Source organism: Taudactylus pleione, unplaced genomic scaffold (assembly GCF_031769625.1).
Source record: "Taudactylus pleione unplaced genomic scaffold, aTauple2 ptg000016l, whole genome shotgun sequence".
Lineage (NCBI taxonomy): Eukaryota > Metazoa > Chordata > Amphibia > Anura > Myobatrachidae > Taudactylus > Taudactylus pleione.
The window spans coordinates 2,022,628-2,037,172 of NW_028284418.1; the positions used below are offsets into that span (position 1 = coordinate 2,022,628).

The following is a 14,545-nucleotide window of genomic DNA, read 5'->3' on the forward strand; positions in this document are numbered from 1 at the left end:
GTGATAATTACTTTTTACCTATTTGATACTTAATCTTTATTGTGAAAAATTCCATGTAATTTGTATGCTGATATTTTTATCGCATACCTTATACCTGGACCTACGTCCTCTTACTCCCTATAATAAATTTGCCAGATTATTCTGCTTATCAAGGTTGTCATAGTAAGTCATTTTACTGTGTGTGGGCCTAGCCTCTCTGCTGTAATCTGAGAAGGAAAAGCTAGTGGAATCATTGTCTGTCAGAAGATGGCAGGTCCACTGGAGCTGCTGTCTCTACTACAAGGTACCATCTATGTAGGGGTTAAGGACCAGTGCCGTAACTATTTGGGGAATTGGATCTGGCCAATTGGTGGTGTTTGCTGCCTTGACAAGAGAAGAGGTATCTAGATCTTCTTCAACAAGATACAATGTAGACAAAGTCCTTTCTGGTGCATGTTCCCCCATTGAAGAATCTATGATATTTCTTAATAAAACAAAACACAACAGTATTTATTAAGGATTCATTATAGATAACATAAATGTGATCACATCAGTGTCTTAAAAGGCGACAATCCGATACAGCATACATCAATTCTGCATAAACTTTTGCTGCGCATTTCACGGGACTGCTGCCCGCTTCTTCAGATAGTTTATGCCTAAAATTTTCCTGATAATTAAAATCCCAAATGCCATCCAGAGTACCACACTGGCAGTGAAGTAATAGCTATAACTTCAATGCATTTTTGACACGGAGCATGAGCAGCAGTATATTTAGCAAAACACTTATGGAGAAGCGAGGCATCACAAGGTCTCTCTCCTGCGTGAATGCCTCTGTAGGCACACATGATGTCAGCCATCAGTACTAGTCTCCAAAAAGTGTAGGGAGATGGGGCCAGATCTCAGTCCCACTGAAAATAATAGGGACTGTGGTCTGCAGTGCTAATTAGCTTCAGAACATTAGCATTACACTGATGGATCACTGGATCCCCATAGCACATCACGTGACTGCATTGCCTTTTTTTTGTTTTTTCTTTCAACCATTGAGGATTTTTAAAACATTTCCACCTGTTAAAAAGTCTGGTTAATGCACCAAATACATCTCTTCCACTTGCTATTATTAATGTGTTTTGGAGAAGTACAGAATAAGCATAGTTAATATTTGCAGCACTAATCGTCTTTGATTTCCTTTATCTGGTTTACATTAGATTATATATGTGAACTTGAAGGTGAACTTTTTGTGTTTGTTAGATCATGATGTGAGATAACAAAATTAGTGCTCTTACAAAATAAGCAAATCTCTCAATGATAATTGATGGAAAATGCATAGGAGCCTAAGCCGTGATTATAGTGTATGATATGTGCAAGATACACCAACAGGTCTGCAAAAATTAGATTTTGTTTTTGGACATAGATTTTAGTGGTGGAGATTCTGTTTATTTGCAAGCACAATTGACTACTTGCAACAGGACTCTTCTGACCTTAAAATTAGGTACTAAAATCCCAACTAAATAGGAAGTTATTTTAACTAGTAAAACATATATAAAAAAAAGAATACAATGCGCATTAAAACATCATAGCATCGTACTGTGTGGTCACAGGTGCTCCCAGTGAGTGGGGTATATGGGGAAGTCAGAGTGGCATATTGGTGTTACTGATTAGTGGCTGTTTCTTATCACAGAGACTAAGAGTAATGTGTGGCCCTTTTGAAGATTATAGGGCCACACGTATGGTTCTTGAAGCAGTTGCCCTATCACGGCAGCAGATATTGATGAAGTTTCCTGTGATATTCTCTAACATACTTTAGGGCTGATAGCAGAGGCAGACAGATCTCCTTGTAAAGATACAAATAGCGAGTTGTAGCATACAGCCCATGCACAGATGCCATGAATTTACACATATTGTGTCCTATTTTGAGTCAGCTGGCCTTGGCTAGACCTTTTTTTCGCGTGAAATGAGCATTTTGGTGCAGATCTAGGCGGTGACAATCTTATTGCACTGAGCTGTTCTTTCTTGTGGCAGTGTCATAGGAGTGGAGATAGAGTTCGGTGCTTATACGGTGTCGTACGGAGAAGGGAAGCCTGTTTCAGAATGATCTCTTGCACATAGCTAGGGGCCGATACTAATTATAACGGTTGCAGCTGTGTCAGTAAAGAAGCAGTCGGAGAAGCTTCCTTATTGAAGCCTCACATTAGACCTATGGTAACTTGCATAGGCAGAAATAATAATTAGGAGATACAGTAATTGCTCTCCTTTTAAGAATTTTGCTCTAAAAATACAAACTGGAATAAATACATCTTATACCGGCATATTCACCAACAGGAGATAATTACATTGTTTGTGGGTATATCTAGCATCAGTGCTTTAATCTGCTACTGTTGTAACAGTGGTCCTATATGACATTTTTGTAATCACTCCAACCTTCCCAGACAACATACACAGACTATTGTATAACGTTTTGTAATGGTACTTGGCATGTGAGTATGGAATTATAACACGTGCATTCTTCCTTTTAATACTTGGACAGTGACAAGTTTGTTGCAAGCTCTATGTGTTCTAGTGCTGGAAAGCCCAGCTCCCCATGCTTCAAGTTTTTCACCAGATCAATGGTTCTAACAAACCACCTTGTGCCAATGAGGTGATCCATCCAACAGAGGCCTCCTTCCAGCACTACGTCTAACCTCAGCTGTTCAGGAAGGAAAACACAGAGGGCAGACACGGTTTTAGAGTTCTTTCCTGTACTACTGTATCAGCTGTGGTTGTGTTACTACTTGTTTGATCTACTATTGTACTTCTCACAGGCATCAACAACTCCATACCATCAAAAAGAGACAAACAGCCACGTGTAACCGTCTTAACCAACGCCTCGGCATCACCTTCCACAGCGGAGCCTCTATCAGCAGCTGTTGCACCAATGTCCATGTTTTTGATTCTGCCTTGCAAAGAGTTGTTCACACTAAAACCACAAGCAGCATTTGTGGAGCCGGACTCTGGGATGAGTGAAGAGGGGGTCAGTAATTTCTCTCCATCTGGTCCAGGGAATACATCAGTTAAAAGATCCATGGAGCTGGGTTGAGGGGACAATGGTGAAGGCACGTGTTGGACAGCTCTGCGCATGGGTGATGTTTGTGTAAGTGCTTCAAACTGGAGAAGAATCTTATAAAGATGGAAAAAAGAAAAGAAAGTACTTTAACAACAAGATGAATTAGTAATCCGTAAGTATGTAGTATTTATTTGGTAGATTCTTCTTTATTCATTTGCACTCAGTACAGGTGCAGAAGTAATATAATCAAATCAGGAAAGATTCCTAACCTTTACGTATGACAAGTATTCCAGACAATGTGATTCTTGGTAAAATGCATAAATGAATCATCAAAATAAAACCAGATAGGTCACTTCTTACTTGTCAGTATGCGATTATAAGAATTTTATTTCATGTTCAAAAGTAATTATCAATAATAAAAAAAAAAAGAAAAATATTCTATTTACTACACTTTATATAGAGTCCTGGGGGTAAATTTACTAAAGTGAGAGTTTTTAGAAGTGAGTTTTAAAAGTGATGTTGCCCATAGCAACCAATCAGATTCTACTTAACATTTAACTAGCACCTTTTAGAAGAGAACAGCTAGAATCTGGTTGGTTGCTATGGGCAACATCACTTTTAAAACTCACTTCTAAAAACTCTTACTTTAGTAAATTTACCCCCTGTAGTCAAGTTACAAAATAAAATACAAAGTCAATATTTTATTAACTTGGAATCACTACGCAGCAGTCAGGTCTCATCTAGAAAAACCTCTAGCTTCAGTTATGAACCGAACTGAAAATATATCTTACAAGCTGTTGCCCTACTGGTACATAACATTTACACAGCTTTAGACCATTGTATTCACTGTATCCGCTCCAAAGGGTGCTCTGATCTATGCACAATAATACAATAATACATAACAAATCATCAGGAAAGAGGTGGAAATGTGGCTAAAAGATTTACTGGTTGATATTAAATTGAGGGTGCAATAAGCCTTCCCTCCTTTGTCTGACAAATATATTCCTCATTAGGCACAGAAATTTATATCCCATGTCATCTCGTCAGCATTGCTGACTGTTATTGCTCACTGGCTCACAACTATTTTTAGTATTAGGGCCGGGATAATGATTATATGCAATAATGAAGACATAGGGGGTGATTCAGCTTTTGACTGATCAGCTAAATAATGAATATGATCTTTATAGATTGATGAATTCAGTCACATACTAGCATGTACATTGATGTCACTGAATGTATTTGGGAAAGAAGTTACATGTGGTGCTTTACTTAAGAGGGTGTCCTCTATTGTGGCCACTTATACATTAAATATAGAAATGTTTAGTGTTTAAAAAATAAAATACAGTTTTAGCCTTACCTTCCTGGCCTTGTCCATAACCGGTCCTGGGGGCCCTTTGCTGAGCTTCAGCAAGTTTTTTCTAACCACTGACAACATGTGGTCATGTGACAAAAGATCAGAGGTCACTAGAGAAGCAATAGCACACATGGAGCGCTGCAAGAACACAGGACACCAATGTTTAAGTATATATTCCCCTATCACTATATAATGAGCGATCATACACAAAGCATGAACATACCACTCAGAAAATGGCTACGAATGGGGAGTTTACAGGGTATGATCATCTACAACACCAGTGCCAGTCTACAACCTCATCCTAAAACTTTAGTATGGCTGAGGTTTCCTTTAACCATGTAATAAATCTTGCCAATACATACTGGAGGGAAAATATGACTGACCAATGATGGCCCCTGTGGCCTGTTGAAAAAGTACTGCCTCACCATCTCCTGACAGTGGCTTTCAGTGGTATGCAGCATGGAAAGAAGCACAGCCACGCAGGATGACATAGTTTAGCACAGGCCTGACCAACCTGTGGCTCTCCAGCTATTTTGAAACTACAAGTCCCAGCATGCCCTGCCACAGTTTTAGCATTCCCTAATAGCAAAACTTTTGCAGGGAATGCTGGGACTTGTAGTTTCACAACAGCTGGAGAGCCACAGGTTGGCCAGGCCTGGTTTAGCACTTCAATCGCAGGTCGCTCCAAGTTGTGTACCTACAGGGCAGAGGTTCAAACACTGAAGAGTGACACAAAATTTTAATGATACAAAGATAAATGTAAATGAACCTTAATGTACCCTAAGAACACAGCAGCGCTTTACATTGTAGTTAGATTGCCTTAGAACTCCTTTCCTTTTCATATCCTCTTAGTCTCCTTTCCTACTGAATCTGCTGCTGTTTACTCCAGGCTCCTGTCCATGACAGACGCCAGGTTGCTGAGATGTCTGCACTACTGCGACTGCCTGCCTGCTCCCGGCTCCTCTCTGATACTGCAGGAAATCAGGGGAAGGATGGGACTTTGTTTTGACAAGCCCAAGCAGTATTCAGTACAGCAGCGGGAAGAGCAGGAAAGCAGTCTCCTCCCCTTGCTCAGCTGATTGGCCGGAGTGCGTCCTGTGGGAACCGCCCTTTTTGTTGTCACCAGGGCCGGCTCTAGGGGTGTTAGACCAGTGCGGTCAAACAGGGGCGCCACCCATAGAGGGCGCATCCCTCCCCAACATCCCGATTTCAGTACTGTCCTGCTGTTCCACCCGTGGGACGAAGTGGCCCGCAGGTGGTCAAATCGGGAGGTTGGGCACCGCCGCAGCTGTGTGGTGGTGCCGGACCCCGGAGTCTGAATGGATGCTGCGCGCATGTGCACGGTGTCCATTCAGTGACGGGAGAGGGCTGGGGGAAACCCAACTAGTGAGGCTCCTCCGTGCCTGATGTTATTAGTGGCGTGCCATTCGGGCACGCCTCCAAATAACGTCACGTAGGGGGCGTGGCCTATGGTAATTAGGTAAATCCCCCATTTTTGGTAGAGCGTGGCTTCGCCGCACTGTAGAGAGCTGGCACAGGGTGCTCCGACCCCTGGAGCCAGCCCTGGTTGTCACTACACTGTCCAGAAACCAAATCGTGACACACTAAGGTGTCACAATACACAATTTGAGAAGCACTGATCTAGGTCAGTGGTTCTCAACCTGGAGTACCATTACCCCCACCAAAGGTTTTCGCTGTCACTTTCAGGAGCATTAGAAAAAAATTCTGTAATGAAGGGTGTGGCAGAACAGCCAAGTAATAATTAGACACTTAGGGAAAGCAGTGTCCCAGGAATCTCTAGCCCCATGCATCACATGACCCTGATCGCAATAAATAAAATATCTATCCCTGTAAAAGAAAACATATGTGGACTATAAAAACAATCCATTCATTTTTTTTTACATTCTTTACAAATGCATGCTCTGCAAATGTTGGGGGTACAAATACACAATGTGCTTCCTAAAAGGTACCCAGGTGGAAGATTATAAGAAGCACTATGCTAAACGGTGGGACATCATTTGGCGCTTGCTGTAATTGTTTTTATGCTGCATACTACAGTGAGGAGACAGATGACACAAAGGTACCGCTCTTTTAACAGACTGCAGGGGGCAGCAGAGAGAGTAATCATGATTTTACTGCATCCTGCCTATAGACAATGTACAATATAGTTAATTTGAAGTTAAACATCTTTTCTTTTTCTTTTTTTTAAATGGGATCAATCAATACAAATGGACAAAACATTCTCATTATTTATGGTTTAAAAAAAAACAAATCCATCTTCATATTTTAGATAATTGGGGGTAAGATAAAACGCACGCACACAGAAACACATGCACACACACATATATGCAAATAAAGGTACAGTGGACAACTGCGCACAAGGGGGCTGCAAAGAAGGATTGACCGTGGGGGGATCACCAACCCCCAATAGATAAGTCACAAACCAAAAAGATTGGGCAACCCTAAAACTCTGCGCACTCCTTATAAAGTAGCACACACCATACAGCAAAGAAACCAATACAATACTATGAATATAGTCTTACTGCCCAAAGGGAATGTTCAATGTGATGGATGCAGTTCTAGTTCTTCTTGTATGGGATCTCGCCAAAAATGGAAAAAGAGAACAAACAAGAATAAAATAATATAGTGTAGTAATTCATAAAAAGTCTCTCAAATAACACAAATAAGTGGTGATTTCTTCCTCTAAATATGAACAGAAAGGATGATCATACCGCACTCACGTTCAAAAACTATGACTTCCACATATAAAGGTATCTTTAAATCAGATGGCCTCGTCACCACTGTGCAGCATACCAATAGTGAAGTTCACCCATGCAAATGGTGTAGTATAAAGAAGGCGGGCGTACCCCAACTCACACTGATCATAAATTCATAGGCCAATAAAGGTATCTTTGAGCTTTCCACTCAGGTCATTGTTTTTATTTTCCATCTGTTTTATTTCCACTTGGTTACCCGTTTTTAAACTTGTATTGTATGGTGAACCATTAAACTTTTTAAACTGACGTTTGATGGTTGGTTTCCACTTTATCCCATTCCATATTTATATGTTTGGAGTAAGAGGATAAGTCATCAACCACAACGAATAGAAGTGTCGAAGCTCAAAGATACCTTTATTGGCCTATGAATTTATGATCAGTGCGAGTTGGGGTACGCCCGCCTTCTTTATACTACACCATTTGCATGGGTGAACTTCACTATTGGTATGCTGCACAGTGGTGACGAGGCCATCTGATTTAAAGATACCTTTATATGTGGAAGTCATAGTTTTTGAACGTGAGTGCGGTACGATCATCCTTTCTGTTCATATTTAGAGGAAGAAATCACCACTTATTTGTTATTTGAGAGACTTTTTATGAATTACTACACTATATTATTTTATTCTTGTTTGTTCTCTTTTTCCATTTTTGGCGAGATCCCATACAAGAAAAACTAGAACTGCATCCATCACATTGAACATTCCCTTTGGGCAGTAAGACTATATTCATAGTATTGTATTGGTTTCTTTGCTGTATGGTGTGTGCTACTTTATAAGGAGTGCGCAGAGTTTTAGGGTTGCCCAATCTTTTTGGTTTGTGACATACACACACACGGCAGAAATGGCAGCCAAAATCCTAACACACTTATGCAGCCAATCGGGCAATCTGCAGTGGATCCCAATGACTATTGTATAGTGTGTACGGCCAAATCCACCCAATTCATTGTTTTATGAATTGTGTGGTTCCATCATCCGATCAGATGTGCTGCCCATCAGAGGGGATGATGCCACAGACAACATGGTGTTGTTATATTATGTATGTAACAATACATCTCATCATTGTAAGGATGTGTACCTAACTTAGGGTCACTTATGTGGTGTTGGCAGGGTTGCACTTTTGTCTGTTCACATATTTTATGATTGGCAGCCATTAGCATTGGGCACGGGGCTTATTGGCACAGTGACCAGGAAAGGACACGGAGGTCTGTAACTTAATAAATGGAATGATGTAAATATATGTATATAACCACAGACAGTACACTGGGCCCTGGGTGTACAGGATGTTAAGTGAGTTACGCAGCAGAGGTGCTGGTGGTGGTTAGTCCTCATATGGAACAGCATAACAAGGTTTCCGGTTTATTTAACCAGATAGAACAACAAGGTGAATAAAGATACAGGAATGAGCAGGTACAATAGCAATGCTGGAGCATATAGGGTATTGCTGGGCATTGTAGCGCGGACGGACGGAAGAATTCTATATGCCCTGGTGATTATGGCGTATAGTACCCTTTAGTAATAGCAGTGGTGGTTTAGGGCTGTATGTTGCTCTTATGGATGGGAGTCTCAGAGAGCACATTCAGTCTACTGGAACACGGAGGACAGACTCGCCAACAGTTTGTGCACGTAGGTGGTCAGGCCTCCTGCTGAGCCGTGGCAGGTCCTAGAGACCACCGACTCTACTGCTATGGACTGAGGCAGCATAGAGCGTCCTTCATCCAACAGTTTTGCCTATCACATTGACCATAAATAATTTTACTTAGTCCTAGACTATCAACACGTGGCACACTTGCAAATGCCATGTGGCACCCCAGAGTACCACGACAGCCTGTTTGGGAACCACTGATGTACAGTAGTGTAAATAGTGAACATCCTTAAATCTCAGGACATCAATTATAGGATAACTCCACCAACGCAGGCAGTCCCAAAGGCTGTAACAGTGAATCTCTGCATAGCTCTCAGAAACAGGTTCATCTTAGTGACAGTGTTCCCTTTCCTGTGTGAACTTCCCATTTGTTTTGACAATAAGCGGTCACAGATCACCATCAGCGGGTTTGTTTTGGTAACATTTATGAACATTGATGCATAAGAAAAAAACTGTTCTATCCCCTATCAGCCAATCAGATTTACTCTCAGTCATTTTTCTAGTAGGGTGTATAAAATAAAAGCCCTAAAATGAAATTACTGTCCTGTTGAAGACTATGAGGGGTTGATGCAGAGTTGAAAAGCAAATCAGACATAATTAAACCTGCATTGCGTTCATGGATGTGAACTATGCCAAGTTATATGTATATATGCGGCTGCATCACAAGAGATCAGTATTTCCTAGTGTGCCCAACTCTGCATAGCCTGTGATGCCATCAACACACTCAACACTAAACTTAGCCTCTGTGCGAATGTCATGCTAACACACAGCTACACCCCCCAGCCACAAGTGGTGATACATACGACTCAGTGTCCCACACGTGTTACTTTGCAAGGCGGTCGGGTTAGTAAGCGATGTTGGAATGTGTTAGGAACATATATTAGTCACTGGGGAACTGAGCTGCATGAGTCTCCATATAATTCAGCTAAGTGGTCCAATATACCTCTATCATACTCATTTATAGGTGTCCCGCACACTGCCACGGGATGTCCAGCTGGACAAAGATACAAAGTTCATTTCAAATGTAGCACTTACCATGCAGTGCAATAGGTTCTGGCTAGTGCTGTTGTCAGTGGGAGTGTTTGCATCTCACACAGCGACGTTCAGAGCGGCTCATTTTATTTTATAACACTGAATGCGGCTGGGGAGGTGCCTGGATGCCTGCTCCCTGGCAGCACCCTTATCCGGCTCTACAGGAACACCCGACTGTACCAGGCTCCCGTCAGCATTGCAAATAGGCTCTGATCATAACATTTCTCAGCATGGGTAGCAGTCGCTCCCGTGCATCTCCCCCTTCCCTGGCTACTCCACTGTTATTGGCTATAGGTTGGTCTAAATCTGATAAAGCTCTTATTAGATACAGGTTGGTCAAGTCCTGTGAATGGTCTAATATTCTAAATAGCTATAGACTGGTTTAACCCTATTAATCTTTACACACTAGCAATGTAAAGGCCAAACTGGATAAGATCTGCCTGTTGAGCCTCTAATGGAGCCAGTTAATGCAGCCAGAAGAGAACTACACACATAGGGCCTGATTCAGAGGCGCAGCGCTATTTGCGCTCGCTCTGATTCAGGGCTGCCCTATTTTTTTTTATTCCGGCCTCCAGGCCGCTCGCACAGCTGTGGATGACCACCCACAGCTTGTGCGAGCGGCCTGGCGATGGTCGTGATTATCGCGAGCATCGGCATTGCGAGGAGACCCTTGTGGTAGGGTCTCTGCACTCGCAATGCCAGGTGGACTTCCGGCTCTAATAGAGCCGGAAGTCAACTACTGACATCAACATTCGCCCCATTTTGCTGCGAGCTCCGGGGCGAGTGAAGGTCTCACTCGCTACGGGACTCGCGCATGCGCACTGGGCCACCATCGACCCGCTTGCGATCGGGTCTGAGTCAGGCCCATAGGCTAACAGTGGTCATCATCCAATCTCATTTATCAACATGCACGAGGATAGGATCGATTCCCACTGTTTTATTAAAATAATTTAATCAAAACTCAAGCGGGTCATCCATATTTGGATGTGGCCAGTTATCTGACATCGGCTGTGACATATCGGAGTTTGTGTGACCAGAACTATAGCTAGATCCCAATGTAATAAGGCACAATCAATCAATGGTATTTCCTCACCAACTTGACACATGTATTGTCCTCTTCCAATGAGTGGTTTAACATCTCGAACACCACTTCACAGTTCAGCAATGAACACCTGGTGTGGAAATACAAAAGTCAGAACAAAACACCTGTGCAGAGCAAGGACATAGATGTACCACACAACTTTGTTTCTGAGTGGAGCGTAATACACAGACTCATTAGGTGCTTTCACTCATTTCTATCTATAGAGAACACCTTCCCTTCCCTAGCAGTCACTCACCCTCTAACAAAATGATGCACTTCCTCCTGGGTCAGGAATACTTGTTGTCCCCTGATCACTGTTAAAACCAACTGTGCCTCTTGTAGACAGTCACCAGGGTGAGCAGGTTCCAGTCTGTAAACAGAGAGGTAAAAAGAAAGTCTATGATCAATAAAAATACCCCTCACTGTACACCGTTATGGCATGGCTGCCTGTGCAATGATATGGAAATGCTGGTCTTGTTCAGGTGGAAACAGGTAATTATCTATAATTAAAGTAGGCCTGTTACCTACAGCCAATGGATGCAGCCACTCTGTAAGCTGGACCAATATTCACTAGGACAAAGACTGTACAAAGACATAATCCTCCTTGTGAACTGCTGGATTGCTTCCTCGTGACAATTACATTAGCACACAAAATGGCTGCCCTCAGTGACTGTCAGCTCGGCGTACACTTTAAGGAATTTACACTAACAAATTAACATTTTGTCTGTGCACTTGTAAACGCAGTGTATAGCGCACTGAAGTTTGATCAAAGCACAAAAATGAGGGAGTTAATTCTGTTGGGAGTAGTTTGGTGCAGATTTAAATAGGGAAGGTCTGAAAGTGCTTGAATGGGCTCTTCTTGGAGGTAGATTTATTATATATGTACCATAGACATCACGTTTGGGTAAATTTGTGGGATTTGTACGCCTAGATCTTCTCCATTGCCGCTAGATGTACTACTATATAGCATTCGCACAGATGGGGCTTTGGGGTGTTTCCAGTAGCTGGAAATTAGAACATTTGGAGAGCAGTTTGTAAATAATAATAAACTATCCTATCTCTCTGCACCTAGGAGTAAGGACCAACGGTCTGTAGAAATCAGGGGGTTTAGCAATATAATACTGATGATGCAGCGCCCCAAAATGCAGACATTTTAGGGCAGGTCAACCAGACTAGATTTGACACAGCAATTATACAAACAGACACAGAACCTAATAGTGGGCCTGGTTCAGAGCTGTACATAAACTCGATGGTTTATGCACAACTCCGATGTTTTCCGATCAGCGCATGTGCAGGCCAGGATAGAGGAGTTCCTACGGCCATCAGAGCAAGCTTACTCACATTGCCGATGGCTGCCCGATGGTGATCCGATGCGGAGTCATCAGACGCAGCACTCGGGTCTGCAATGCCAGCAGTGGCCGGCTTTTGCCTTTAGGCGCCTCCTGAGGCATTTCCATCTTTGGACGCAGCAGCAATGTAAATAGTGTGCAACTCTGAATGAATCAGGCCTATTGTTTGCACATTACGTAAATCTCTAGTTTGTATCAATGACACTCTACCTTTCAGTGCTCTCTCGGTTGCTACTGCGGGACTGGCCATCGCTGCCTGTTTTACTACCAGCATCTGAGGATCGACTGTGTGGAGACTTGTCCTGTAAGGAGTCCTGAGAGCTATGTCCACTGTCACTGTCATCCCATCCTCCCCCAGGTACTCCTGTGCGATAACTGTCTGGTAGGCAAAAAAAATAAATAAAAATACACATATGTATTTGAATGAAAATAAGAAATATTCCCCATGAAGGCACATTACCACTCTTACTGTGGTGCAGCGTAGTGCAGGCATCTACGGATGTGAACTTCTTTTTATATAGAAGAACATTAAAACTTAATTCTGTTGCACATGGGCTTATTACACAATTGTGTTCTGTATGTTCTAATGCTCTGATTGGCTACAAGCTGATCTGGTCATGTGAACATCCTAATGTTCTGATTGGCGAAAGGCAAATTCTAGTCCAACCTACTTTAAGCATCACACAGTCATTGCAAAGCATAAAAAGAACAAACGCTCACAAGCACAGGCAAACACTGCTAAATATGAATCACCTCTGAAGGCGCGTGCTCCTGGAGGTACAGTCTTGTCTGCAGATGGACACCGGTCACCAAGGGGCACTGCCACTGGCTTATATGTGTCCTCTGCCTGATCCTTTACACAAGGAGGAGGTGATGAAGTTCCTACTAGAACCGCCTGAGTCACAGCCACTGCTGCTCTCTGTATACCACTGAGCAGAGCTTCACGTGGGGTCCCTGAAAGAGAACATATGCGGTTTAGTTTATTATTTATGACACTTTTGGCTTTGAGGAGTGACGAGACTGAATGATACATAATGTTCTGCAGAGCATGAGGTATACAACAAAGCAAAACAAATGCTCACCAGTAACAGTAAACAGTTATGTTAGCTAAGCTTAGGGACTGGGTTAGGGGGTTAGGTTAGTTTATACTTACTTTAGGGACGATCGGGATTTCCAGCGCTGTTGGGCTTCCGCTGCCGGGAACTCTGCTTTTGTCGGCCAGGCACTGCAGGGAATCGAACCATGCGGCCGGCGGTATTTCATACAGATTCCGATCCCCGGTAAAGCTTACAATCTAATTTCCTCATCACATCAGGTCTAAACTAATGCTAAGTATTTGTTGATTGTGGAAGGACATGGAGGAAGCCCAGGTAAATACTCAAAATTGTGCCGACTTAACATGGACAGCACCGAAAGTTATATTTCAATCAAAGTCGTAATGCTTTGGAGGTGGGAAGCCAACTACAGTAACTCCCTCCACAGTTCTCTCCAAGTAAAAGGAAAAAATAAATAAAAATCAGGTAACGGCACAACATGCGCTTCCATCCAGATTACTCCCTCTACCAAATGTCATCCTTGATATTGCTGTTTCGGACTCTGTTACCCAGTGGCGTAACTACAAGGTGGCTAGACTGGCAAATGTCCAGGGGCCCACAAGGTGAAGGGAGTCCAACGCTGCACACCCTGTAGGCTTACAGCCGCTCCAAGTACCTTAAGGATGCTTAGATTGGTGCAGTAGTGATCCGGAGTCATCAGTCCCCAAACACACCTTGGAGCGTGCACCCGATGCCCACGTTACACCTGCTGCTGCGAGTGTTCGGAATGCAACAGTGCATGCCACCGTCACTGAGAATGCACAGTGAGCACAGAGAGAGGCGACTGGCCGGAGCACAGAGAAGTGCGACTGGCCGGTCACTGCATGCTGGGCTGAGTCAGGAGGAGATGAGCCCGGGCATGTAGGACACTTTTGCTGCTGTGGATGGAGACAATAAACAAGCACCAAAGTTCAAGTCAAATAGGCGATGACTAGCAGGAAGAGGGTTATTATACCTGCAGGTGCTGCTGGGTATGAAATGAATTGACGGATTAGTGATTGGGGATCACATTGACCCTTAAGCTGGGTACACACTTTTACGATTGCAGGCTGATCGGGTAAAACTTTCCCCTTCAGTCGTGCAGTCTGTCCCCAGTGTGACCTCCTGTCAGCCGCATACACACTGTGCAGACATATCACAGTGTGTAAGGGGTTCTATGGGATTGGGAGGTCGAACCGACGAATATTAAACTGTACAT

The 14,545-nt window shown here is 43.0% G+C and overlaps 1 protein-coding gene across 1 annotated transcript in view; it reads right to left on the minus strand.

The window, feature by feature from the left end:
• Positions 1-468: 468 nt before the first annotated feature.
• The window catches only part of TEPSIN (TEPSIN adaptor related protein complex 4 accessory protein), a 38,118-nt gene continuing 24,041 nt past the window's right edge, over positions 469-14,545 (minus strand). The window contains exons 8-13 of the mRNA XM_088472877.1: positions 13,007-13,207; positions 12,464-12,632; positions 11,161-11,274; positions 10,917-10,995; positions 4,377-4,511; positions 469-3,132 (exon numbers count right to left, since the gene is read on the minus strand). Of these exons, the coding sequence (XP_088329003.1) occupies positions 2,659-3,132; positions 4,377-4,511; positions 10,917-10,995; positions 11,161-11,274; positions 12,464-12,632; positions 13,007-13,207 (1,172 nt within the window). The 3' untranslated portion in view covers positions 469-2,658. The remainder of the gene's footprint in view (positions 3,133-4,376; positions 4,512-10,916; positions 10,996-11,160; positions 11,275-12,463; positions 12,633-13,006; positions 13,208-14,545) is intronic.